Source organism: Lutra lutra, chromosome 17 (genome assembly GCF_902655055.1).
Source record: "Lutra lutra chromosome 17, mLutLut1.2, whole genome shotgun sequence".
NCBI classification, from domain to species: domain Eukaryota; kingdom Metazoa; phylum Chordata; class Mammalia; order Carnivora; family Mustelidae; genus Lutra; species Lutra lutra.
Genome location: NC_062294.1, coordinates 47376094 through 47403780, shown reverse-complemented (window position 1 = coordinate 47403780; position 27687 = coordinate 47376094). Strand labels below are relative to the sequence as shown.

The 27687-nt window shown below is 53.0% G+C and overlaps 1 protein-coding gene across 2 annotated transcripts; it reads right to left on the bottom strand.

The window, feature by feature from the left end:
• Positions 1-256: 256 nt before the first annotated feature.
• On the bottom strand, positions 257-27687 carry AXL (AXL receptor tyrosine kinase). Of its 2 annotated transcripts, XM_047712040.1 has the most exons (20): positions 27138-27686; positions 25709-25931; positions 25277-25377; positions 24579-24755; positions 19867-19947; positions 19604-19719; positions 15635-15845; positions 15196-15335; positions 14383-14533; positions 14149-14175; positions 12819-12951; positions 12416-12507; positions 9399-9494; positions 9176-9253; positions 7681-7773; positions 7169-7290; positions 6423-6532; positions 3335-3494; positions 2754-2890; positions 257-2139 (listed from the first exon to the last, which is right to left on the bottom strand). In XM_047712040.1, exons 1-20 carry the CDS (start codon positions 27199-27201, stop codon positions 1788-1790), a joined length of 2664 nt encoding a protein of 887 aa, XP_047567996.1. In that variant the 5' UTR covers positions 27202-27686; the 3' UTR covers positions 257-1787. The 2 variants fall into 2 exon arrangements, with proteins under 2 accessions (XP_047567996.1, XP_047567997.1); XM_047712041.1 differs by lacking the exon at positions 14149-14175 and having other exon boundaries at positions 27138-27687.

The window sequence follows — 27687 nt, the reverse complement described above, 5'->3', positions numbered from 1 at the left end:
AATGGGTCTGTTACTCTGGGGTGGGGATGAGAGTGTCTCTGACACTTGAGTAAGTGCCCGTTCCTCACTAGGGATTTTGGAGAGTCTGTTTCTTTGTGTTTCATGTCTTTCTGTTTATGTGTATGCTCATTTCTACCCTCTTTGTAAATCGAGAACTCCTAGACCCCACCAAACCCTTCTTTTTACTGATGGGAAACGGAGCTGCCTGGGGAGAGGGGCTACATGACAGCTGAGTGGAAACAAGAGGAGACAGAAGGGTGGTTATAAAGTTTTATGTGATCTGAGCCCCTCTGGAGGTGCCAGAGTCCGTCCACAGCTCTGCACAATGGGGGGGCTTGAGGGATTGGCTCAGTGGGGCAGCATGGCCCAAAAGGAGGGAAACTGCCTCCTGGGGAAAGGAGGCATCCCCAGTGCATTCTTGCACAGGCTTGAGGGGAGACATACCCCCACAGGAGGGAAGGAGGAAGCAGAGGTGGCTCAGAAGGGGAGAGTCACCCAGAAGAATAATCTAAAATTAGAACCTTGGCATCATACCTTGGAATTCAAGACCTGTAGACCTTTAGAATCTGACAACATTTGAATCATAGAACTACAGTGCCTCAGATCTTAAGACTTAAAACTGTGGATTCTTGGGCCCTTAACTAAAATCCTAGAAAGGTGGAATGCAGCATAGAACCTAAATGTGTCCAGCATTAGAAATGATTAGATCTTTGGTATCTAGCTAGTCACAGCTAACTGTAGTCTTATACCTTAGATGCTAAGGATCCAGAATTTTGGCCCAATAGAGTCTAGGGTGTCTTGGAACATAGAACAGAACAACATTAGAATCTTAGAGTTTAATAATCTAGAATCTTGAAGCATATGGTCTAGAATCTTAGACACAGAATCTAGGTTCTTAGACTAAGTCTTAGAACATCCCATCTTAGAACATTAGACCTTTCAACCTCTATCTTTACACTCTTGAAATTTTTGAATTGCAGATTCTAGACTCTTCAATCTTTAGGATCCAGAATCTCATATCTCATAATAAAGAATTTCAAGGATCATAAAGCCTTAGCACTTATAATTAACCATTATTAGAATCTTAGAACTTGAGAAGATAAAATCTTGAAGACTTATGATGTAGAATCTTAGAGGCTGAGGATTTACAGACTAAGAGGCTTAGAACTTCAAATTTTAGAACATTAGGCCTCAAAAAACCTCCGTGTCTAGAATTGTAGAATCTAGAATCTTATACCCTAAGGACTCAGAACCCTCGAATAACAAAATCTAGAATGATAGAGCCATGGATTCTAGAACTAGAATCTTAGAGCTTCAGAACCTAAAATCTTGGTGGGCTGTATCAAGAATTCTAGAACCAGAAAAATCTCAAGCCACAGACTCTGAGGGCCTTAAAATATAGGCCTCGAAACTTCATGTCTGGAACCTTAGCACTTTAGAATCAGAAACTTTGGGATTTTAGGTTCTTAGAGCCAAAGACTAAGAGCATCTTTGAAACCTCGAACCTTTGCTTCTAGACTCTTTCAACCTTAGAATCTAGAATCTTGGAATGTTAGACCCGGGAGGAACCCCAGGAATCGCAGCCCAACCCCTTCCTTTTACACACGGGGACACTGAGGCATGGAGAAGAGAGAGAATCTGTCTGGGGGTATAAGTAGAATAGGTAGGAAGAAGAGGCTGTAGTCGGGGGTGAGGCCTGGAGTGGGGAAAGAGTTGGGGGGAGGCCCCCCCCCCAGTGGCAGTGCCTAGCTTGGGTCCTGAGAGGGAGTCCCAGGTAGAGCGTTGTCTCAGGCTCCATCCTCCTGCCCTGGGGGAGGAGGGGAGCTCCTGTCAGTGGGCAGGGTGGGGCCAGGGGCTGTAGAAGGGCAGAGGACGTAGCGTCCAGCGGGATGGACCTCAGCCGCGGTGAGGCAACTGCAGGAATCCTTAGGGTCAGGCTGGGCTGGGGGGTCAGCTCCTCCAGCAGCTCCAAGTGGTTCAGGATGACCCCCGCCCTCATCCATGTTGACATAGAGGATCTCGTCCGGCTCCTGGGCAGGGGGCAGGGCCTTCAGCGTCTTCTCCAGATCTTCCCGAAGCTCTGAGAAACTCGGCCGGTCCCGGGGGTTTAGCTCCCAGCACTGGGACATTAGGGCATACCTGGGGCAGCAAAGTGAGGGGTGAGAGACAGCAGGAGCTCAGAAGGGGAGCATTCTGGGAGTTTGGGGGCATTTCATGGAACTGGAAGGAACCGTAAGCAGTTTGGGGGCTTCTGATGGGATTTGGGAATTCTCAAGAGTTTCCAAAGGAGGGTCCTGGGAAACTTGGGAGCTGGAAAGGGTCTTGGGGAAGCTCTCTGAGTATCGAGTGGTATTCTAGTGAGGATTTGCTAGAGCAGATTTTGTCCCTGAAAGCGCTGGATCAATGTTCTGCTCTCCTCTACATGCTGTGAGACAGCAAAGTTTGATAAGCTCTGTCCTGAAGGATCCTGAGGATATCTCCGAGGAGACCCATGAGTTTGGAGAAGCTCAGGACAGCAAACTGGGGGGCTGGTGGAGGGTCCCAGGTGTTTAAGAGCTTTGGGGGAAGTGCGAGAGCTCAGGAGTCTGTGGTGAATTAGAATTTGGGGGCGGGGGCCTCAGCGTGAGTTCCTCAACAGTCTGAGGGGTTCTGTGCAGGTTGTAGAGGGTTGGGGCCATGTGGGGGTGCTCAGGGTCTTGGGAGTGAAATCTGGGATGGGGGAGGGGGTGGGGCGGGGTCCGGAGGATCCTCACAGTCCATCCAGACAGCCCACAGGCTGCTTCAGCCTGTTTCCCTGGCACAGGTAGTCGTAAATCTCGCTGTTCTCCACTCCGGGATATGGGGTCTGGCCCCGCGTGGCAATCTCCCACATCGTCACCCCAAAGGACCACTGTGGGGAGCAGAGGGGAGAGAATTAGAAGGTCTGTCCTGCACAAAGACACTCCCAAATGCATGGGTTCATGAGTACACCCACATTTTTGTGTGCACGTGTCCATCGCTATCTTAGCAGGTGCCTCATTCCTCTTCACTGCAACACCAGCGCAGGGACACGCTCACAGAGGTCACTTTTGTGCACGTATGGACATGCTCATCCATGCACACATCTACACACATATACATACTTATCGCCGCCTCTCCCAGCCTACACTGTCCACATGTCCCCCGTATGAACCTGCCACCTCCTGAACCTGTGCATGTCCCCAGCATGTCCACACCGCCATTCACAGACACCCAGCACAACCCCAGACATGCCTAACCCTTACCACCAGGCCCCTGTGTTGTGAAATGAACAAGCCACTGACTCCCCACTCCTGTGGGGAATCTCCACACCTACCACATCGCTCTTGCTGGTGTAGACACGATCAGCCAGGCTCTCAATGGCGATCCACTTGACGGGCATCTTGGCAATGCGTCCCTGGCGGTAGTAGTCCCCATTGTAGATCTTCTTGGACAGCCCGAAGTCCGCCACACACACGGACATGTTCTCATTCAGCCTGTCCAGATCGGGGGGAGGAACGGGGTGACTGTACTGCCCCCTCCACCGGGAAGCCTGCCCTCACTCTCAGACATGTCTCTGTCTGCCGCTCTGGCTGTCCCTCCTTGGGGGAGAGGATCCATCAACCCCAGACCGAAGGGAAATGTGTCCCGTCTTGTTCGGTCCATATGAAGTTTCGTAAACACACCCATGTAACCAGCACCCAGATGAAGAAACAGAACATCATGGGACATCATCTAGATAAGGAATACCACAGAGCAAAGAAAAAGAAGGAACTAACCAATATGTACAGAGACATGGGCTAACCACAAAAACATCACGCTGAGCGAAAGAAACCAGACACAAGTATAAACTGCACGAGTGACATTTATGTGCCATTTAAGAACAGGTGACTCAAGTCCAGAATAAGGGTTTTTCCTTGGGGCAGTGACTGGGAAGTCCATTAGAGAGACTGCCAGGGCCTATAAATGTTTTTTTTATCTTCATCCAGTGCTGGTTGTTTACATGAGTCCACAGACAAGTAAACATTCATTGAGCTGCACACGTAGGATGTGGGTGTTTCAGTGTATGTAAAATAAACATTGATTTTTTTTTTTTTTTAGTATAAGAAAGAAGGAAACACATTACATTATCAGTCCTTCTTCCTACCCCTCCAAGGGAAGCCACAATCTTCCTTTCTTGTTTTCACAAAGACCTTTCTTTTCTTTTCTTTTTATTTGTTTATTTTTTAGGAGGTGGGGGAGGGGCAGTGGGAGAGAGAATCTTTTTTTTCTTTTTAAGTTTATTTTTGACAGAGATCACAAGTAGGCAGAGAGGCAGGCAGAGAGAGAGAGAGAGGAGGAAGCAGGCTTCCTACTGAGCAGAGAGCCTGACGTGGGGCTCAATCCCAGGACCCTAAGATCACGACCTGAGCCAAAGGCAGAGGCTTAACCCACTGAGCCACCCAGGTGCCCCGGGGAGAGAGAATCTTAAGCAGGCTCCACGCCCGGCACAGAGCCCAACATGGGACTCCATCTCGAGACCCTGAGATCATAACTTGAACCGAAATCAAGAGTTGGTGCTTAATTGACTGAGCCACCCAGGTGCCCCCAGGAACTTTCTTTAAAAAAAAAAAAAAAAAGAAGAAGATTATTTATTTATTTATTTTAAAAGTAGGTTCCATGCCCAACGTGCAGCTCGAATACACAACCTGAGATCAAGAGTTGCATGCCCTACTCACTGAGCCAGCCAAGCACCCCTTAAGATTTTTTAAAAAGTAATCTCTACTCTCAACATGGGGCTTAAAACCACAACCTGGAGACCAAGAGTCACACACTCCACTGACTGAGCCAGCTAGGCACCCCTTGATATTTTAACAACAACAATAACAACAAAATAACAGGTGCATAACAATGAGTGTCTGCTCCCATTTTCAGTGTCATTGTTTCATAGGGGGCTTGCTCAGGATCAGCCCAAGTTGTAGAAGGAAAGGAAGTTCCATTTTGACTAAGTCTATTGAAGACTTTACATACATTTTCCAGTTAACATGAAATACAGGGAACAGAGGAACAAGGCAAATGCCACCACAAGGAAATAGACACATATATGTCATATCCTGCAAGACAACAGGCCTGGTCTCTTCCAAAAGAATATGCTGTAAAAATATAAAAGGCAGGGGAGGGAGGCACCTGGGTGCCTCTGTCCATTAAGCATCAGACTCTTGGTTTGGCTCAGGTCATGATCTCAGGGTGGTGAGATCAAGCCCTGCCTTGAGCCCTTTGTAAATTTCCACACTCAGTGCAGAGTCTGCTTATCCCTCTTGCTTCCCCTCTGCCCCTCCCCTTGGCATGAATTCACACTCTTTCTCTCCATGAATAAATAAAATATTAAAAAAAAAATATGGTTGGGGGGAGGCTATTCCAGATTTAACTAAATGTGTGTGTGTGGGGAGGGACCTTGAATAGTTCCTGATTGGGGGCAAGAAAAACAAAAAAACAAAGCAAAATAAAATAAACAAAAAAAACAGCCCTAAAAGGGATTTTGGAGGACAACTGAAGAAACTGAATATGGATTGGATAGATATGAAGTTATGTTGTAGAATTATGGTTACTATTCTCAGTTGTGACAACAGAACTGTAATTTACATGTAAATTCTCATTCTTAGGAGATAACCTATTGAAGATTTAGGCAACTTGCTTTGAAGCGGTTGAGGAAAGAGAGAAAGACAGAGAAGAGAGGAGAAATATGGCATAATTGCCCCCAGGATGGTGAATGGGCATCCACTGAACAAGTCTTCCAACTTTTCTGTGAGATTGGACTTTCTCCACATAAAGAATTTGGGGGAAAGAAAGAGATGTTCATGTTCCCGAGAGTTGCAAACGTTTACCCATCTTGAAGAAGATTCCAATTCTCCAGCTTCGGTTTCTGAGTCCAATATTGTAATGAAACTAATAGTCGAAGCCTGTGTTTGTATATACATGCTCCATCCTGACCTTAGTTTAATTCTGGCCTATTTTCTGGGATGTCTGTTGGTGGGGGAGAGGAGGGTGTCTGGTCCCCTTATTCAATATGGCCCCTTGCTAAGGGCAGCCCCAGGCAAGATAGTCAGCATGGAGGGATACAGAGATGAGGCTTCAATGTCCCCACTGTCATTGGTCATCTCTGCCCCTGTGCTCACGTCATGCCACCCACTGAGCCCACCCTCTTGCCTCTCCTCTCTCCACATTCAAATACCCCTCCAGAATCTCAGTTCCAGGCTCCCCTCCTCCAGGAAGTCTTCTCCAATCCCCTTGATGAACTTTCTATCCCAGTCCTGAGTTCTGGCCTGCCTGAGGAGTATGTGTGTCTAGAACCCCTCTTCCCTCCTCGAAGGAGGGATGCAGCTCCCCTGAGGAGGGGACGGGGGTGCGGTGGGGGCGAGAGTATCTGTGGAAGCCTTAACACTCACATGCAGTTCCTGGCAGCCAGGTCTCGGTGTATGAATCTCTTTGTACTCAGATACTCCATGCCACTGGCGATGTCTGCCATGAACTTCACCAGCATCTGAGTGGGCAGGAACTGGGGCAGCGTAGGAAGGAGTGGAGGTCAGCGGAGTCCCTGAGATCCATCCCTCCTCCCTCCCTCCTTCTTTCCCTTCCTGTGTGTGCCTATCTCTGCCTTGCAGTGGTTTCCCATGGCGCCAAGAATTAAATCCAATCTCTTTCCAACAAGGCTCTATATAATCGCCTCCTGCCCTCCCGTCCAAGTTGATCTCCTACTGCCCTTGACCTGGACGTGCGACCAACGCTGCAGCCAGGGGCCTCCTTTCTGGTTTTCAGACAAACTATGCTTGTTCCCACCTCTAAGCCTTTTCCTCTGTGCTGTGTCCTCTGTCAGGACTGCTTCCCCCTAGATCTCCCCACCTCCCACCAACTGGCTCTTCCTTCAAGGTCACCTCTTCTATAAGACCTTCTCAGTCCACCCAAACTACCCGCCTGGCCTCTGTTGTTCACTTGACTCTCTTCCTTTCCTAGCAGTTAAATTTCTCTTGCTTATTTATTGGTTAACTTCTTTATTGTCTGGTGCCCTCACTGGCAGACAGCTCCACGAGAGCAAGCTCTTGGGCACTGTGGTGTTCCCAGTGTCTGAGCGGTGCTGGGTACCTGACAGGTGCTCAGTGGATACCTGGGAACCAGACAAGTAAATGTCCCTCACCACTGGCTGGTCCCCAAGCCGGGAATAGAGAAGGAAACTGTGCAGGTCTCCATGTTTCATGAAAGGTAAGATGACCACGGGTGCTGGGAAGCCCTCTCGTTCAGAACCCTGGAAACAGACGCCTGAGGTCCCCCCAGGCAGCCCTGTCACTCCAGTTGGCCAGGAGGGGAAGCCATCCCCTCCCTCAGTTCTCTCTCTCCCTCCCCTTCAAATCTAAGTTCCAAACTGTTGTAGGCGGGGTGGGGGGTGGGTGGCAAGGACCAAGCTCCAGAGAAGCCATTTCCAGCACTGTTCCCAGGGAAGTTTCCAGAGCCCTCCTGGGGACCTCAGCTATTTCTGGGAAAGGTCAGAGGTCACATTCCAAGCTAAGGGAAAGAAGGAGGGGGGAGCTTGAGGGTAGGGGGAGCAGGGAGCCTGGAGGTATTTGATCTTCCCAGTGCCGGAGGGAGGGGTGTTCCTCCTGGAGTGGCCTCCATGGAGTCCTGGCACCCCCAAACCTGCCCCTCCCTCACCAATGAGCCTCATGACGTTGGGGTGGTCAAATTCCTTCATGCAGACGGCTTCACTCAGGAAATCCTCCAGCTCCGACCTTGTACAGATAGCAACTTGGGGGAGAGAGGAAGGTGGATAAGGAAGAGGGGAGGGGACGGAGGACTCCTTCCTCCTCTCCTTCTTCATCGTCATCTGTGCCTGGTGCTGCACTCAGCATTCTATATATATATATGAACTCATTTAACCCTCTGAGGAGAGACTATTATTCTCTCTGTTTTAACAATGGGGAAACCAAGGCACAGAATGGTTAAGGAATCTCCCTAAGGGCACACAGTGCTTGCAAATGTAAGAGGCAGAAGTGAAGGCCAGGTGGGCCGGCTCTGAGGTCCAGGTGCACACACCATGCTAGGCCGCTTCCCTAGGGATCCATCCCATTACTCCCTTTTTACAACTCGGGACACTGGCTCAGAGAGGCAAAGTGACTCGCCCAAGGTCACACAGCTGGGACTCAAACCTAGGTGGAGAAAGTAACCTGGTACATAAAAATGTGTTCAATAATGAATGAATGGGGAGACACTGATGGCTCCATAACCCAAGCTTTTAGCTCCACTGATTGAGAAAGGATCCCCCTCCCTCACCATCATCGGCAGCCTGGCCCTCAATGCCTCTTCCCCATATAGAAAAGATTTGGCCCTGGACTTCCTGGGCTGTGTGACTCTGGACTGGCTCCTGCCCTCTCTGACCCTGTAAATAATATAGTCGTAGTCCACATTCCTGGCACAGACCACTTACCACCCCAGCAGTAAGTGCTTTGGCTCACCCTAGGAGGCAAGGATATTATGATCTTTTTTCCCAAATGAAGAAACACAGCTCAGAGAGGGAGAGTCACTTGCCTGAGATCACACAGCTGGAAAATGATGAAGCTACATTCCAGACCTTCCCCCAACAGGGGGCTGCCCCCCAAAACTACATTTCCCAGGCTCCTCTTTATACTGTTCATACTGTTTCCTGTTTTCCTGTTGGAGTTTGCCAATGGGAAGCACTGATGGGAGACTGGCAGGTGGGTGGGTGGAGAGGGAAAAGTCAGGGTATTTCACCCTGTCCCTTACCGCTTCCAGTATTGCCTTGATGGTGGCTGTGTGTTTCAAGCTTGCACAAGGCAGCCTCTAAATCTACAATCCCAAATCCCACCAGGCATCCCTGGCCGTGGCTATGGTGACACCACTTCTTCCCTCTGGCCTCAGGTCTTGGGATGGAAGTATGACTGCCGCTAATCTCCAGCCTCACTGCTCCCCATCGTTCTGGCGCCTTTGTAGTACGTCTCCCCATACTAAATCCCTTCCATTAAAGCACCTAGTACGGACTCCACTTCCTGTCTGGAAACCCTGAGATTCTGTGGCAAGGCTGGTTTTCGACTCACTCTTCTGCTCTTTGGCTTCATTAGGGCCATAGGGAAAAGCCTGCGGGTTAGGGGTCGGGGGTCCCATCCATGTGGACATGCAAGCTCAGACTCACTCTTCATTGTTTTCACAGCCACCTTGAGGATGGAGTCATCCTGGTTGAGCTGGCCCTCCATCACGGCTCCAAATTCTCCTGTGGGGGACAAGAGGAAGACACTGACCTTGGTGGGTGCTTGTGGGGACTGCATTTCCTGTGACAGGGTACGGGTAGGGAAGTGAAGGACTTCGTGGTTCAGGGGCATGTGCGTGTGCGCTGGGGGTGGGGGTGGGAGGCTCACCTTCTCCCAGTGTCTTGCCCAGGGCTACCTTATGCCGGTCTACCATCACATCCCGAAGCTTCTCTTTCAGCTCTTCGCTGATGCCCAGGCTGTTCACTGCATGGGGGCAGGGGTGGACAGAGCCATGGAGCAGGGCTGACACTCAGGAGACATTTGGATGCCAAGAGGGATGTGCCCATTGTTAAAATACTGAAATACTTCAGCATTCACTCAAAAACAGCTACTGGGGGCGCCTGGGTGGCTCAGTGGGTTAAAGCCTCTGCCTTCGGCTCGGGTCGTGATCCCAGGGTCCTGGGATCGAGCCCTGCATTGGGCTCTCTGCTCAGCAGGGAGCCTGCTTTCTCCTCTCTCTCTCTGCCTGCCTCTCTGCCTACTTGGTTTCACCTAGTTGGTGATTTCTGTCAAATAAATAAATAAAATCTTAAAAAAAAAAAAAAAAACAGCGACTGCCCTGAGCACACCTCCTGCCCTAGCTCCTCCCCTAGACCCCCCAAATCTTCTCCCAAACCAGCAGCAAAAGGGTAAGAGCCTGTCACATAATCTTGTACCACTGGGCACCCTGAGAGGTCAGTGGTATGCCACAGCAGTTGCTAAAAATATTTCTTAACTTTTTATTGAATTACAATCTGCATAAATCACCAGGGAGCAGCTCAGTGATTTCTTTCTGAGAGAGAGAGAGAGAAAGCACACCCTCCCAGATGTGAGATGGGGAGGAGGAGCCCAGAGAGAGGGAGAGAGAGAATCCCAAGCAGACTCCCTGCTGAGTGAGGAGCCCGACATGGGGCTCAATCTCACAATTCTGAGATCATGACTTGAGCTGAAATCAAGAGTTGGCTGCTTAACCAACAGAGCAACCCAGGTGCTCCTGTCTACTTTTTAAAAAGATTTCTTTTGGGGCGCCTGGGTGGCTCAGTCATTAGGCATCTGCCTTCGGCTCAGGTCATGATTTCAGGATCCTGGGATCAAGCCCCACATCGGGCTCCCTGCTCAGCAGGAAGCCTGCTTCTCTCTCTCCCACTCCCGCTGCTTGTGTTCCCTCTCTCACTGTCTCTCTCTCTCTCTCTGTGTCAAATAAATAAATAAAAAAAAAAGATCTATTTATTCTACAGAGAGCACACCCGCCAGCGGGGTGGGGAGGGGCACAGGGAGAAAAGTTTCAAGCAGACTTCCCGCTGAGCGGGGAACCCCACCCGGGGCTTGATCTCACGACCCACGAGGTCATGACCTGAGCTGAAACCAAGAGTTGGATGCTCAACTGACCGAGAAACCCAGGTCCCCCAGCTCCGCGGATTTCTACAAAGCAAACACAACAGTGTAACTAGCACCCAGGTCAAGAACAGACCATGACCCGTCCTCTTAAGAGCAGCCACCTTCCTGATTTCTCTTACCATAGACTGGCCTTCTCTGTTTGGGGATATTATCAATGTGGAATCATATACTGTGTTCTTTTTTGTGTGTGGTTTCTTTCACTCAACACGGTGTCTATGAGACAGCCATAATGTAGCTCTCACACATAGTCGTGCTTTATTTTCGTAGCTCTATAGCAACAGTTCTCAAACTTATTGGCCTTAGGACCCCTTCACAGTCTTCAAATTACTGTGGATGGCAAAGAGCTTTCATTCAGGGGGCTGACACAGATCAACATTTATTGTATTTTCAAAATTAAAATGGATGGGGGCACCTGGGTGGCTCAGTGGGTTAAGCCTCTGCCTTTGGCTCAGGTCATGATCCTGGGGTCCTGGGATCGAGCCCCGCATGGGGATTTCTGCTTGGCAGGGAGCCTGCTTCCCCCTCTCTCTCTGTCTGCCTCTCTGTCTACTTGTGATTTCTCTCTCTGTGTCAAATAAATAAATAAAATCTTAAAAAAAATTAAAATGGATGGAGTTTTCAAACACAAGAATAAAGAAGCAGACGTTTGTCAACCGAAAGAGTGATGACATCATCACGTATTAGAGAGCTTCTGGAAAATTCCACAGAACACGTGTGAGAGAATGAGGGTGCTAAAGGGCAAATAACATCTTGGGATTATTACGAAAATAGTTTTGACCTCATGGATCCCCTGCAGTGGTCTCAGGGACCCCCAGGGACCAGGATCACACTCTGAAAACCGCTGCTGCACGTTACCCTACTAGAACGCCATGACCTCCTTGCTTCCTATCTTTGCTCCTCTTGAATTAAATGTCTTTCCCAGCCTCTTCCAATATCTCCCTGGGGCCCCGGCAGCCTTCTCACAGTGTGCTGGGGAGAGACATCACTCTGTCCCTTTCCTTCCTGGATTTAAGTTGTCCCAGCTGGAAAGAGGAAGGGATTTGACGACGTAGCCTCTGGGGTCCCTTCATGGCTGGGACACTCTATAATTCCACAGTCTCACGGAGAGTCTAGAGTTCTAAGAGCCTCTGGTTTTCAAGATCCTAATGGTCTATGGTATTGATCCTGGAATTGTTTCAGCCAAGCTCGACTCTACCTCTCTAACATCCTTTAATTCCTAGAGGCAGCTCAGGGGATGGACTTTCAGAGCAAAATGACCTGATTTCGAAGCCCAGCTATCCAACGTGCAAGTTGCGTGGCACACACTCTTGTGCCACTGATTCCTCATCCGTGCAGTGGAGGTGGTGAGGAGGGATGACGTACCTGCCTCACTGGGTTGTTGTGAAGATTCAATTAAATGACATGTGTAACACCTGTCACATAGGGACTGCTGGGGTTGGCTGTCACCCCTGGCTTCACGATCATCCTACCATCCTCGTCCTCTTCATCGCCATCATCATCACATTGTTCTAGGATCCTGTGGCTCTAAGGTTTGGTCTTCCTATGATTTTCTTTGTCTAAGACCCTATTATTCTTAGGGTCTGTGTGATTTTATAGTTCTGTTGTTGTTAGGGTCTGTGGTTCTAATGTCCTATCATTCCAAGGTCTTCAGGAACTTTTGGTTCGGGCATCAACGGAAGCCCAGCGGGCCCCAATCTCTACGTTTGTCATCCCCCCACCAGGGCGGCGAGGCGTGGGGGTTCACTTACAGGTGGCTTCAGTGGTCCGGCGACTGTAGGACTTGCGAACACGGTATCTGACCACCAGCTCACCCCTTTCCACCGTTGGTTCAAACACCTCTCTTGGGGGGAATGGGCAGGAGGTGAGGACAGGGCAGAACCAAGTGCAAACCCTTCCTTCTGAGAACAGTGAAAGTGAACACCACCCTAAGCCCAAGCTGCCCCCCGACCCCACCAGCATTTGCTAACCATGTCTGGGACTTCTACCCCCTGCCTTCCATTCATCACCCAGACCCTGGATCTCATTCCGATTCTTAATTGGAATCTTAATCGGTAATCTCTTGTCCCACACAAGCCTCCTCATGGTCTCCCTGGCCCCAGCCTCTCCATCCCAGTCCACACAAGCCTCCCTATGCACGTAGTTCCAACTTACCCGTAGCGGGTCTCCTTCCTCCGGCGGTGGACGAGGAACAGAGCCAAGATGAGGACGCAACCAGCGGCCACAACGGCTCCCAGCAGTACGTACCACCAGGGCCATGAGAAGGCAGGGGCGGGGGGCTCACTCACTGTCGGGGGTATGGCACACAGGTCATGGGGGAAGCCCTGGATTCCGCTCCCCGGACCCCAAAGATGTGACATTGAAGGGAAACAGATGTGGAAATATCTAATGAGGCATGGGGTAAGTAGAGGCATTCACTTCTCCAAGGAGATGGACTTGGGTGTGGAAAGCAGGGGAGTGGGGGGAGAGAATGCATGGAGTGTAGGATGGGTGTGTGGGGCGTGTGCAAGGAGTAGGAGGCTTATGGACAAATGGCCAAGGAATGGTCTTGAGTAGTGCGTGCTGACAATGGAGGGGTTTCCATAAAGCAAAGGATGGGAGAGAAGTAAGTATGCAGAGGACGGTGCACAGAATGTCAGAGGAGTGTTGGAGGAGTCTGGGGTATGTGAACGAGGAGTAGTCAAGGAGTTTCGGATACATATAGTGAGCAGTGATTTGTAAGGATTTAACTGTGGTGTGAAAGGAGCGTGGGCATGGGATGAGCTGACATAGTGTGTAAAAAGGTGGAATGGGTACGTGCTGAGTGTCCAGGAGTTTGGTGTGGGTGTGTGCAGAGCAGGAATGGGTTAGGACTGGAGAGGGGTGAGGAGTGTCAATGGGTGTGCACGGAGACCTGAAGAGTGTGGGATTGCGTGGACCCAAAGTTTTCCAGGATATATGGATATATGTGGGATATGTGGTGAAGGTGTGAAAAATGTGCAGTTTGTGAATGAGAAGTGTGGGTGTGCCCTGTGTTTGGGAGGCATGGGTGAGGAACCAAGGACTATAATAGGATGACTGGGAAAGGAAGCTGGGATTAGTGTGGGAAGGGCATGGAAAGAAATGTAGGAAGGCATGTAAGGAATACTTAAGGCTAGTAGGTTGAGTTACATGAGGTGAGCTGGAACAGGGCTAGGAGGGTAAAATGGCTGTAGGAGCAATGTTCAAGAATTGCTGGAGAGATATCGAGAGGGATGGATTTGACGGGGGATAACTCTTCTGTCTGTCCATCCATCCATCCATCCATCCGCAATTCACTGAGTACCTATAATGTGCGGGGCCATTCCAGGCGACTCCATCAAGGACCACACAAACCCCAGAAATAGAAGATTAGAGCGATGAGTTTGGGAAACATGAAAGCAGTGACAATGGGTATGTTTGTGTCAATGGGGTCCTCAGTGGGCGTTGAAGGAAAGGAGGGAGGAGAGAGGGTGCGAAGCCTTACCCAGCTGGTGAACTGGTTGTCCTTGTCCTGTGAGGAGAAAGGACAGAGGCAGGACATGCTCAGAGAGGGTAAGGCTGGCGTGACATGGGTGAGACTCTCATTAAGCTTCCGGGTGGGAAAAGAGCCTAGATTGGGGTAAGTAACACTGAAAGGTACAGGGAGAAAGTCGGGCATCAGGGCAAGACAGGGTCCTTGAGAATGAATTGAAGGGGGCTGAGCAGGACTGGGACTTACCTGGACGCCAGGGCTCCAGGGGCACAGGGAGGCTCCAGGGTCCATCACCAGCGGCAGTGTAGGCTGCCACACACACTGTCAGGTTGGGCACAGTCCCATCCCCCCGCAGCTCCAGGATCACCTCTCTTTTTAGCCCTATGTCCATGAGCACCTAGGATGTCGGATGGCGTGTCAGGGTAGAGTGCCCCCTACCTGCCCTTAACTCTTAAAACTTCACCCTCAGCCTCAAATCTCCATCTTTCCAAAAGCCCCCTCCTCCCCCAACCCCTCCTCCCTACCTCCTCCCACCCTTCATTCCTCACCACCACCCCTACCACCATTCTCCATCCCCATGCCTACTCCACCATCAGCTCCACGGGGACCGGCCCTTTGCCTCATTAACTGCCCCTTGTCAAGTGCTAGCAAGGGGGGACTGAACCCCCATCCCCATCTTTCCACCCACGCTCCTTAATGCCCTCCTGATCTCCCACCCAATCTCCCACCCCATCTGTCCAACCCAGGGTGCTGCTTGCTCCAACACCACCTTTGTGCCCATTAGGAAAATTCACCCCTTCTTCAAGGTGTTCTAGGATTATCTGCTATTAAAGTGTCACAGGACATCTGGAAATCTACTGAAACGACTTTTACAGTGCTTTTAAATAGCCATTCCCTACCCCTTCCCCAGACCCCTTAAACCTCCCCAGAACGTGTTCTCCTAGGTGTCATATGATCTCGTACTACCCCGACCCGCACCACTGTCCTGTCCACCCTGACATTTCCTCCCCATCTCCCTCCTCCCAGCCACTCCGCCCCAGCCCTACAAGCAGCACCCACCTCGGGGGTGTCCTGGCCTCGGTAGGCCAGCCGGTACCCCAATAGGGTGCCCTGCAGGGGCGCCCTTGGCTCCTGCCAGCGCACCAGGGCTTGGCTCCCATTCCTCATGGCGCTGACATTCTCGGGGGGGCCCAGGGGCACTGGAGGACAGGGAAGAGGGGAAGCTGGCACCCCCACCTCTTCCTGACCCCCTCCCCTGTTCCCAGGAAACGGGGGCAGAGTGCAAAGGGAACGCGCGTGGGCACCTCGTGCAGGCCTGCCATGAGCGGAAGCACAGGGGAGAGGTCTGGGAGAGATGCCAGTGGGCCACGCTGGGGAGTCTGGGGGTGGGTGGGAGGGACTGAGGCCACTTGGGGTTAATGGGTGACAGGAGATGCCTGGGGTGGTACAGATGTGAGCCGCCGTGAGTGACGTCTGCGTCACACCAGCCCCTTCTTACCTCCCTCCGGTGTCTCCACAGGAAGCCAGTGGGTCCAGGGTGAGGGGCCCTGGCTACTGGTACAGGCGACCCGGATGTGGTAAGGAGTGTGAGGACGGAGGCTGCCCAGTCGAAGGTGGTGAGGGGGAACTGACGCCTGCAAGGTGACAGGCTCCTCTGGAGGGTCTGGCTCTCCCAGCCAGACGCCCACCCCGTCATCTGACAGCACGGCCTGGGGAGACGGAAGGGGCGTGAGGCTGGGACGAACAGGAAATCTCAAGATGGGGCTCACATGAGTTGGTAGGGGTGGTTCTGGGGTGATGACACATCTTTGCAAGGGTGAGTGTGTGTGTGTGTGTGTGTGTGTGTGTGAGAGAGAGAGAGAGAGAGAGAGAGAGAGCGCTCTGTGCTGGTGTGACAGGGGCACATGCAGCTGCAAAGCGAGACCTCCTAGACGCATGATGTGGCTCCGTCATCACTTGCAAAAGCCACCTCTGGCAAGACTTGCCCTCTCTGAGCCTCAGTTTCCTCATCTGGAACATGGGCGCTTGGAGGAGCAAATGCCTTCCAGGGCTGCCTAAAGGTTGAAGGTAGGACAAGCTGTGTGGAGCAGGGCAGGTGATCAGCATCAATAAAATGACAATGACATTCAACCACAGACAAAAGCAACATCCTACAAGAGAAATCAGAAGAGTGGGCACTGCTGGGGGCTCAGGGATCCTTGTGGGTGGGGAGCTGGTGGGTAGGGAGCTGGTGGGTGGGGAGCTGGAGGGTGGTGACATGGATGAACATTTGTGTTTAACAATCTAGGTGCACACTGAAGATTATGCACCTTATGTATATCTGAATAAAAAAGCAAAGCCCTTTACACATCTGAGTTCATTTGACCCTCAGCTCTGTGTTTGGGTACCATGGGCATCCCCAATTACAGATGAGGACAGTGAGTCTCAGAGAGACAGAATCACTTTGCCCAAGGTCACCAGTTTGTCACTGATGAAGCTGGGAACTAAACCTCAACTTGTCTTCAAACCTTTTGCCTTGGGGCGACTGGGTGGCTCAGGCCGTTAAGTGTCTGCCTTCAGCTCAGGTCATGATCCCGGGGTCCTGGGATCAAGCCCCACATAGGGTTCCGCACTCATAGGGAAGCCTGCTTCTCCCTCTCCCTCTGCCCTCTCCCCCTGCTGTGCTATCTCTATCGCTCTCACTCTCAAATAAATAAAAATCTTTTTTTTAAAGATTTTATTTATTTATTTGACAGATAGAGATCACAGGTAGGCAGAGAGGCAGGCAGAGAGAGAGAGAGAGAGGGGAGGAAGCAGGCTCCCTGCCGCGCAGAGAGCCCGATGCGGGGCTCGATCCCAGGACCCTGGGATCATGACCTGAGCCGAAGGCAGAGGCTTTAACCCACTGAGCCACCCAGGAGCCCTCAAATAAATAAAAATCTTTAAAAAGAAATAAGAACATTGGCAATAGTAACAATACTTCTCCTCTGTTCAGAGAGGCAGCAGAACTTGGTGCCGAGCAGAGACACTGGATCTGGGGTTCAGATCCCGCCTCTACTAGCCCCTAGCACTGTGCCTTAGTTTCCTCATCTGTAAAATGGGATAACAACAATGTCTCCCTAACTTGCAGGGTTGAGTGAACTAATGCTTGCAAGCATTTAGAGGAGCCCGTGCACAGTGAGTGTTTATTGCTATTATTGTGTGTGTGTGTGTGTGCGCCCGCGCGCACGCAAGACAGAGGTTGCCCGGCTACAAGTGGCAAACTCTGCACGCCCTACACAGCGTCCCCAGCTGGGACACTCGCCTGATCCCCAGGAATAACACGATCAGCATGGCAGGGACCACAGCAGGTATAGACATTTGTACAGCCCTGCCACACAGAACCACAAACCCTCTACAGCCACACACTGCAAGGATGTTGCCACCTCCCCTCAACACCGGGGGAGCAACCAGGAGACCCAACCACACTGTCACACTGAGTGTTCTCAGAGGGAAGTTTACCACTTACTGGTGTGGACCCAAAGAATCTTGGATATCCAAGTCCTGGCTTGGGTATTATTTGCTGTGTGACCTAGAGTGGGTGTCTTTATTTCTCTGAGTCTCCATTCCTATTTCTGGAAAATGGGCATCTAAGAGTTCCTACCTGGCAGGGTGTGAGGCTTGATGACACACAGCACGGAAGCCGGTTTGCACATCCTATCGATGGTTAACGTTCCCCGAGTGTGGACTCTGTATCAAGCACCCCAGCAAGTGCAATCCTGGTTGAACTCATGGTCTTTTTGCCACCACCCTCTGAGGTCAGTTTCTTTTTTCATTCTCATTTTACAGATGAGGAAACAGAGGCCCAGAGAGGTTCAGCAACTTGCCCAGAGTCCCACAGACCGCTGTGGGGAAAGGATCCCACCACGAGGCCTGGGAGGGTGGGTAATAGGATGGGGGCAGGGGATGGAAGCTGTCCCATGCCCGCTCTCTGACCTGCAGTGACAGATGGGAAGGAGAACCTCTGCTGGGACAAAGGGGACACAGGGACATAGGTCCAGACAGTCAGCCTACTGGTGCCCACTCCCACTTCTCTTTTCCCTGCAGCCCTCCCATTCGAACCCTCTTGCCCCAGGCCAGGCACAGCAGGAAGTGAGCCCTGGAGAAGGAAGAGGACACACTTCTGCTTTTCTTTGACACTGGACGCATGTGGGTTGGGGGGTACAGCTGATGCCTGACCTGGCATTTGAGATCTCCCAAGTGGGCCCACGCTTGGGGATTGAATCAGTTTTATCCTTTAAAGCCCATGGGGAGGGCAGATCACTTTCCCTCTCCGGGCCTCAGTTCCTTTCCTTGAAAACGGGAAGATTAGCAGATTACTTTCTAGGGTTAAAATGACAAGTGGATGAGATAATGTCCAGGGCACGTAATTACAAGAAAGACAGCTCTTATTTGATCAAGTGTTGGCTCTGAATGGTCTCCAAGGAGGTGAAGGGGGCTGTTTGGGTTTGGGGAGATGAGGGTTCGAATCCCACCCTGGCCACTTCCTGGCTGTGATCCTGGCTAGGTTGCTTAACTACTCTGAACCTTAGTTTCTACATCTGGAAAGCGGGTGTCTCCACAGACCCTGCCCCCACAAACACACATAAACACATAAAGTCACAATACAAGGCCCACCACAGAGATGACACTCCATAAACACTGGGCATTACTAATTATTGTCATCTGTCGTGGCAGACACTGTCCCACCCTCACTCCAACTTCCAGATCTCAAAGAACTTCAGGCCAGAACTGGGTCTCGTATTCAGAGATCTGCATTTGTTTTTCTTAGCACAGACTAAGAACGACTCTGGTGCTGAAGGCTGGGTCTAGAACACTTCAGGTCAGGGACTCTTCCAGCAAATGTGTCCTACTCTAGTTGAACCCTGCGCTGGGCAATCGTGAGGACCAAGTGGTGACTGAGACAGGCCAGGACTGGTCCTCCCAAAGCTCCTGGTCCAGTGGGAGACAGACTCACCCCTCAGACAGCGGCAACCCAGAGTGATCAGGGCTGGGATGGGAGAAGCACAGGGCTGTGGTCACCTGCTGGTGACAGAGAAGGCTCTGACCCCTGCTGTCTTAGGATTCCCACTCTGGCCAGAGTCAGTATTACTAATACTAAAAAAAAAAAAAAAGTTAAAACAGCTGATGGTTTATTAGGCATTACCTATGTTCTAGATACTATTTTAAGTTTGGTCCTTATATTCACTCATTGAATTCTTACAACAAGCCTATCTGCCCATTTTACAGATGAGACTGAAGTCCAGTGAGGTTAAGTCACAAGGTCCCATCTCCTGCAGCTGCTGGTGGTGGAGGGAGGATCTGAGGCCAGGACATCTGGTGTTGACTCAACTCGAGGTTCTACTGCCTCTTAGCACATGCATGGCTGGGAAGGGCTGGTTTCCCAGGGAGGGGCGGGGGGCTTATGTATGGTGGAAGGAGGAGGGCTGAGCCAAGTCTAAGGTCTCACCTGCAGGGTGCAGTGCGTGAGGGGGTAGATGCCGCTCAGGCCTGGGGTCCAAGCCACCTCTAGCTCTGTGGGCTGGCGGGAAACCAGGTGGAGGTCACGGGGCCGCTGGGGGAGCACTGTGGAGACATGAGGGGAGGGGCTGACCCTGGGGGGTCTTTGCCCAAAGCTCCCCTCTAGACACCCCTGCCCTCTACCCCAGCTCTGACCTTTGGGCCAGACCCCACACCCTCTGACACCCAGCTCCCCAGCTCCTTTTCCTTCACCTGTGATGGTGGCCGTGCGGGACGTGGTGACCCCCTTGGCGTTATGGGCTTCGCAGGAGAAAGAAGATGTCTTGTTCAAGCCTGGGGAGTCATAAAAGGAGAGGCCCAGTGTCAGAGAGGGGAAGGACGGTTTCCCAGGCCATGCTGGGCCACCTCCTACCATGCCCTGCCTGAGAGTCAGTGCAGCCTACATGGGCTCCTGCTGGAAGGGAGGTGGGGGTTGAGTTGGGAACACAGGCCTCTGTCCCCAGACACAAGGACAGGCTGGCGGCCTCAGTCCTAGTACCCCACCACGTAGACATACATACACGCAGTCACACACGGGCACGCACACAGATAGAGACACACATACATATACATACACTCACACACACATTCGTACACAGAGATACACACATACACTCACACAAACAACACTCAAAAACACACACACCGAAACACACATACTCATATGTGTACACAGAGATAGTTACACACAGGCACACCAGGCACATACGCCAACACATAGTTATACACACACATACAAAAGTACCCATACTCATACCTAGACACACACACCAACACACACACAGACATAGGCATTCACACAATCACATACTTGCACAAACACAGACACGATCACACTGAGCCGGACAGACACACATGGAGGCATATATCCCTAGCAGACACACACTTAAGACAGGCCCTCATGGCTGTATGTAAAGCCAGAGGTGTTCGCTCATTTATATGCTCTAAGCTCAGCTCCTACCAACTCCCGCCCCCCTCCCCCACTTCACTGGGCTCCAGATGTTTCTGGAACTCAGATATCAGACACTTTCCCATCTCGGGAACTTCGCATCTCTGTTCTATCTTTCCACAGAAGTGCACAGGGCTCTCTCCCACACTCAATCACATTTGGGACTCAGACCCCACCTTTTCTTCACTCTGTCCCTGGCTGCCCTGTTCAGAGCCGGCACCTCATGGCCATATCTAGCCTCTCCCCAGCTTTCCTTTTCCCCTTTGGCTCTTCTCATCACAACATACTTTACCCATTACCTGTATGTCTTGCTCACTGTCTGTCAACCCTGCTATAGGAGGGCGGGGGTTTCTGTCTGTTTGGTCCCCTGCTGTATGCCAACGTTCATACAGGTCCACAATAGCCTTGCACACAGTAGCTGTTCCATAAATGCTTGTTGAACAAGTGAATGACTTTACGTGTATGCCTTTGTGTAGCTATGAGTGTTTCTGGGTATGTATGTAGAAATATGAGCCTGTGTAATTCTATGGATAAGTGACTTAATATGTGTCTTTTTAAAAAAGATTTTATTTATGTATTTGAGAGAGAGAATGAGCAGGGGGAGAGGGAAAAGCAGGCTTCCCCTGGAGCAGGGAGCCCCAGGTAGGGATTGATCCCCGGACCCTGGGATCATGACCTGAGAGGAAGGCAGATGCTTAGTGGACTGAGTCAGCCAGGCGCTCCAATATGTACCTTGTGTTTCCGGGTGTCTGCGGGTAGACTGCGTGTGTCTATGGATGTTGCAGGCTTGTGTGTGCCTCCTGCTCAGTCTGCGTGTGAAAGTGTGTGTGTGTGTGTGAGCGCGCGCGCTCTCGTGTTCCCACCACCACCACCATCAACCCGCAGACACAAAGTTTCCTTCTCTCAGTTGGCAGAGGGAGCGGAATGAGGGAAAGTCGGCTGAGGCCGGAAGCGGGTGGGCAGGGAAGCTCCCCAGCGCCGCTGCCCAGGCGGCAGCCCTCGGCCAAGGTCAGGTGCCCTGCCGGCCGCAGCCCCCGCCGGCAGGGGAGGGGCAGGACAGCCCCGGGCCGGCTGCCGGAGGGGGTGGGGAGCCTGGGTCCGGTCCAGCCACCTGGCACGTGGGGGCCCGCCAGGGTCACCGCGCAGGGGCTGGTGCTGCCCGCCCAAAAAGCCCCAGGGCGGAACGGAGTTCTGGAGCCGGGTCCTGTTCCGACCGCAGCATTCCTGCCCCCGCGTGAGTCACCGGGGTGCCCCCCTCCCGCTCCGGCACTTCCGGTGGCGGCCGGGGTGTGGGGGGGCGCGCGGCGCAGGATCCCCCCTTCCTCGGCCTCAGAGCGCACCTTGAGGACGAGGAGAGCAGGGATGGAGGGGCCTGGGACCCGTCCCCTCCAGCGGGCTCTCCCTCCGCGACTGGAGCCGGCCCACTCCAGATGTGCTTCCCAGATGCACTGTCCAGCTCCCTCTCCGCTCCCGTTCCTCCTCCCCCCACCCCCGCGCTTTTTCCGAGGGAATCAGAGGGATGGAAGGAGAAGGGGCACGCCCTGAGTCAGATCGAGGGACAGACACACATAAACGGGGAAAATTCCTTGACACAGCACCTCCTCCCACCCTCACGCTTACACAATGAATCACACTTAACACACAGGGGCCGTTACTGGCACAGAAACAGAAAACCAGGCACTGGCCAAGCTACATTAGGGGCTGATGGGGTCGCAAACACGCAGCGACACTAGTATCCAGTCAGTGACTTGCACGTATCTACACAGGCTCTGACGTTGGCACACATACACAAACACATATATCGCAAACATAAACACACAGTCAAACACCTAGCAACGCAACATCCTGCCCCCCACAAAACTGACAAACACACACACCTCCCTGTGGAAATTTACACAGGGAGCCACACACAGACCTTGAGGTTGGAGTGGTCCAACAGATACGCACCAGGACATGAATAAGGTTAATGTCGACTTGCTTGCAAACAAACACAGCCAGTCCTTCAAACACAGCTGGACACTCAGGTCGCTTCGGACACATTTACGGAGAGGCAGACTATACAAAAACTGGCTTGCATAAACACTGAGGCAGACATACAGCTGCCATGTGCCTAGAGGTGACACAGACATACATACCCACACCGGTTGGCAAGTTTATCTACCAAGAGACAATCAGGGCTGGGGCTGATACATGGGGAGACAGGACAGAAGTAGAAGGGAGTCGTTACCGCCTGCTGTAGATCTCTCTCTCTCTCTCTCTCTCTCACACACACACACACACACAGATGGGGGTCCATGTCAGAGTCACGAACCAACACACCCCCCTCAGGACCTATGCATGGGAACCCCAGAGACATGCGTGGACACGGACAAATGCGTGGATAGCCACAGTGAGTGAAAATACACCAAGGAACACTAAACTGTCCACTGACAACATCCTGCCTCCACAAGGAAACAGGTGTCCACACCACGACACACTCACACCCACAGATGCACACCTGTGATGTGACACTGTCACTTTTCTACAGGGAGCTAGATGCAAAATAGCCACAAAACACTCCCTCCCCTCACTCTGCCATCTCTCCCCCCAAACACGCACATACACACACCACCTTCACACAGCGAGTCACAGCTGTGAACACGCAAGTGCAAAGGAGGACAGAGGCCAGGCTGACACTGGTATTAGACACACACACACACACAACACGGCCTCATACACACTGAGACACAGATCTAGAGGGACATGGATACATACAGACAGGACCTCACACATACACTGAGACACACACACACAGACACCCTCCCCCTATAGCTTTACCACACACTGATACACACGCAGGCCCTCTCACGTCTGTGGGGGGGCTGCCCCATTTCTCCTTCCTGGGATGGCATGGGTGGCCCATCCACCTCTCCTTTCTTATCTCCAGGGTCCTGCCAGGCTGACTCAGACCCCAGAGCCATGGGCCTGAGTCACCCCTCTGGGGGCTGGCATGCTCACCACCTCTTCCTTGCACACTCAGAGCCCCCGGAATGTTGAGAATGTGGACACCTCCCTCTAGCCCGGGAGACCCTCAGGCAGGAGCCCCCCCACCCGCCCCATCCCAGCAGACAGAGGCAGCAGGTTGGGGTGCCAAAAGCTGAAGCCCTCCAGGGTCTGGCTGCCTCCCTCAGACTGATCCTCACCCGGCTGTGTTCCTCCAACCCTCCTTCCTCGGTGAGGGAGAAACCACTATGTGCAGGGACCCTCACACTACCTTTGACGGCACTGTGATCCCAAGCTAGGTCCTGCCCCATCTCTGTGGTGCGGAAATGGATGGTCACTTTGAAGCTAGGAGATTTTCTGCTGTCACTCAGACCTCCCTGTCCTGTCACTCTCCATCTTAGGCTACCTCCGTGGTCTGTCCCTTCCCATGTCTCTTGATCTCTCTCTCTCTCCCTGGAACTGTCCTCCTGTCTCCCACTTTCTCCTCTTTCTCCACTTTCAGCTCTTCTGATACAGAGTGGGCAGGTGGAGGAGGTGGAGGAGAAAAGGGCCTGGTTGCTTCCGGTGCCAGGCTTGGGGTCAGGGGCTGACAAAGGGACATCAGGCCCACACACACATTTGGGCCATGGGACAGCTCAGAGGAAACCCGGGACAAAGAATTCTATTCAGACAAGCTGGGGGGAATAAGGAGAGACAGAGGGACAGGGAGACAGACACACACAGAGAAGCAGAAAGAGACAGAGAAACAGAGAACCAGAGGACAGAGAGACAAAAAGGGACAGAGAAAGCAGAGAGAGAGAGATGAGGGGTAGATATGGATAGAGATGCTGAGACAGTGAGACTCAGACAAAGAGAGAAAGAGAGACAGACAGACAGAAAGAGACAATGAAGGACAGAGGGACAGGCACTCACACAGGAGCACAAAAGACCCCTTTGCTCCCCGCTCCCATCCTGCCTGGCTCTCTAGGCAGAGCTGGCTATTCCCCAGACTTACCTGGAATTCTAAGCATTTGCTGGGGGCCATGGCTCATGGCCAGAGTCAGGGGGACCGCATCCTGGAGCCAGAGAAGGTCCACAGGCTCTGGGGGTCCCTGCGCCCGGCAGCTCAGATTGAAGGGGGTGTTGGCGGCCACAGTCCTGTCCTCAGGCTCCTCCAGGAAGTAAGGCAGGCCTGGGGTGGGGGGGCATGGTAGTTGCCAAGGTCCCTCTGAGCTCCCCAGGTGTCTGACTCACTGCAAATTCTTTGACCCCTGTATCTGATCCCTCAGGACATCCGAACGTCCTTCAGATGTCCGACCCGTCAGGCCTCTACCCCCAGAACACAGGATCCCAGTACCCCTGGGTACCTCCCCACCAGCATCTGACCCGTGGGACATCTGAGTCTCAGTGAGAAAAGCGAGACCCTGAGGGGCGGGGGAGAGGCTTAAATTGTACCTCTGACTCCTTACCTGATCCCCAGAATGTCCTACCCTGACCATGTCTGTTCCTAGGACATGTCACAACCGCTAAGATATCTTTTCCCCCAGGACATATAATCCCCCCAGGCCTGCCCCCAGTAATTCCCAGACTCCCCAGCTTCCCGACCCCCTAAATATCTTTGACACACCCAGGCTGCATGTTCCCTGAATTTTCCAGCACCCTCTGACCACTCAGGTTTCCTGTCCACCCACGACCTCTGTGCCCAGGGCTCACCCTCCAGCCCAACGTAGCCAGGCTGGGACACAAAGGTCTTTCCTCCCAGGACCACCGCACACTGGTACCACCCCGCGTCTGAGAGCTGCAGGGAGGAGATTCTAACAGGACAAGAGGAGAGACAGAAAGGTTCAGGGTCAGTGCTGGACCCTGGGTAGGGGTCATCAGAACTGCAGGAAGGGGGTCAGGACTAGTCAGAGCTAAGGAGTGAGTACTATTATTAACTCATTTTACAGAAGAGGAAAGTGAAACCCGGGGTTACATCACATTCTCCAAGCCACACAGCTAGCGAGTGGCCACACTGGGGTTCCAGCCCAGGTGGGGCTCCTGCCCATAATTTTTTACCCATCATGTGATGGAGGTCGGGGGCCGGGGAGTGGGGTGGGGACAGGGATCAGGAGGGATGCGGCTGGTCAGGGGGACGCTGGGCACCTGAGTTGGCTGACCACTTTCCAGTCATCCTGCCCGTCTTCACCCAGGGGCACCTGGGTCTGGGTACTGTCTGCCAGCTCTAGCGCCTGTCCGTCCCGAAGCCAGGTCACTTCAGGGGGCTCCCCCTGAACCTGGAGTTCGCACCGAAGGGCCCCCATGAGTCCCCGGGCACCAGTGATGTTCCTTGGACTCCCCACAAAGGGGTCTGTCTCAGCCTGTGGTCCTGCGGGGAGATGGGGAAGAGTTAGCTTAGGAACCCCTGCTTTCCTCCCAGCCTGCCAGGCCCTTAGGCCCACATAGTTGTAAAGTGACCTCAGCGGGGGGGTGGAGGGTGGAGGCTTTGGGGGAGGATGGGAGCCTTCCCAGGGGACTGGGGTCCAGCCTCCCTCCTTCCTAGGGGCCCCATCCTTGGTCTGTTGGGAAGTAGGCCAGGGATCTGGCAGCCTCCCATGCTCCGGACTGCCCGGCAGGGCCAGGCCCTGCTCCCGCCCCTGCTGCCCTCCCTTAGGGTCTCTAGAGACTTGACAGATAGGCTGGTGGTGGACCGCTGGTGGTAGATGGGTGCTGGTAGACGGTGTGTCAGGAAAAAAGGTGGGGAGGGAGAGGAGAGAGAGAGAAGAGAAACAGGGAAGGAGAGACAGAGAGAAGCCAGACAGAGTCAAGCTTGAGGACTCAGAGACAGCCAAGGGACAGAGACCAGAGAGACACAGAGGATGAGAAGTGAGGGGAGAGACACCCATGAGAGGGGGACAAAGTTGGGGGAGAGACACAGAGGCAAACAGAGCGAGAGACAGAGACATTATAGAGACACCTAGAAAGTAGGGAGAGAGAAAGCCGGAGACTGGGACAGAGAAATGAAGCCCCACAGAGATGGCGGTCTACAGCCAGAGCCAGAGACACCCACCCCAGAGATGGAGCAGACAGACAGTGATGGGGTAAGGACAAGTGTGTGTGGGGGTGACAGTGACAAGGGTTTCCCCCTAAAGCTCTGGAGTCCTCCTCATCCCACTGCCTAACTTCATGCTCCTTTCTGGAAGATTCCTTCAGGGGCAGCCCCCCAGTTTAGCCCCTCTCCCTAAGCGCCCCCCCACCCCACCCCAAGTCCAGCCCCACTCCAGCCCCCAGGTTCTCTGTCTCTCTGTCTCGCTCTGTGTCTACTTCTTTCCGTCTCTGACCTTCCCAGTTTCTGTTTCTTGTCCTGTTCCTCTCTGAGCCCCTTTCTCTCCCGGGCCTCTCTCCTCTCTCCCCATTTAACTCATTTAACTCGGTGTCTCCTTGTCTCCCCCTCTGCTGTCCCAAAGACACTCCTTGGGCCAGCCCAGACTCCCCCCAACACCTGCCATCCACCCCCCACTCCGCTCCCTCCTGCCCCAGCCCAGCCCTGGGTCGTCTCCCGGCCGCCACCCCCTGGCAGGGCCCCATCACTCACCCTTGGGGGCCACGCATCCCCAGCAGCACAGCGCCAAGCACCAGGCCAGCGGGACCCTGCCCATCCTCGGGGCACCACACAAACGATGCCAAACTTTCCTCAGAAGTTGCTGGGCACCCTGCGGGGGAGGGGGCAGGGCCGGGCTGTCCCCAGCCCTCCTCCCCAGCTCCGGGCTCCCTGGACTTGGCACGGCCCGCCTGCCACGGCTGGGCCCCCCCCGCACTCTGCTCAGCGGCCTCCTTCCTTGCTCCCCAGCCTCCTACTGTCTCTCCCAGACTTTGGGCAACCCTTTCCCCGCCCCTGGCTCCCCCTCTGCCTCCGCCCACCAGCCGGAGCCCAGGGGGCCACCTGGGCTTGGAGGGGTTAACTCGGGGAGGAGAGGACCAGCCCTGTCTTAAAGGGGCCCCGGAGGGAGGCCTAGGAGGGGGAAGGGGCTCCAAGGACTGCACCCCAAATCCTGGGCCAGCGAGGCAGGGAGGCTGTGTGGCTCTCTCTCCCGGCTCTGGGCGCTGTCCCTCTGGGCTCTCTCCGTGTCTGGTAAACATTCCTC

Coding starts and splice junctions, on each gene's coding strand:
- AXL (XM_047712040.1), bottom strand. CDS start 27,201: ATGGGCAGGGTCCCGCTGGCCTGGTGCTTGGCGCTGTGCTGCTGGGGA. Junction 15,846..19,603: donor TCACGCACTGCACCCTGCAG/GTGAGACCTTAG, acceptor CCGTCTCCCCAG/GCCGTGCTGTCAGATGACGG. Junction 7,291..7,680: donor CAACGTCATGAGGCTCATTG/GTGAGGGAGGGG, acceptor GGGGGACCTCAG/GCGTCTGTTTCCAGGGTTCT.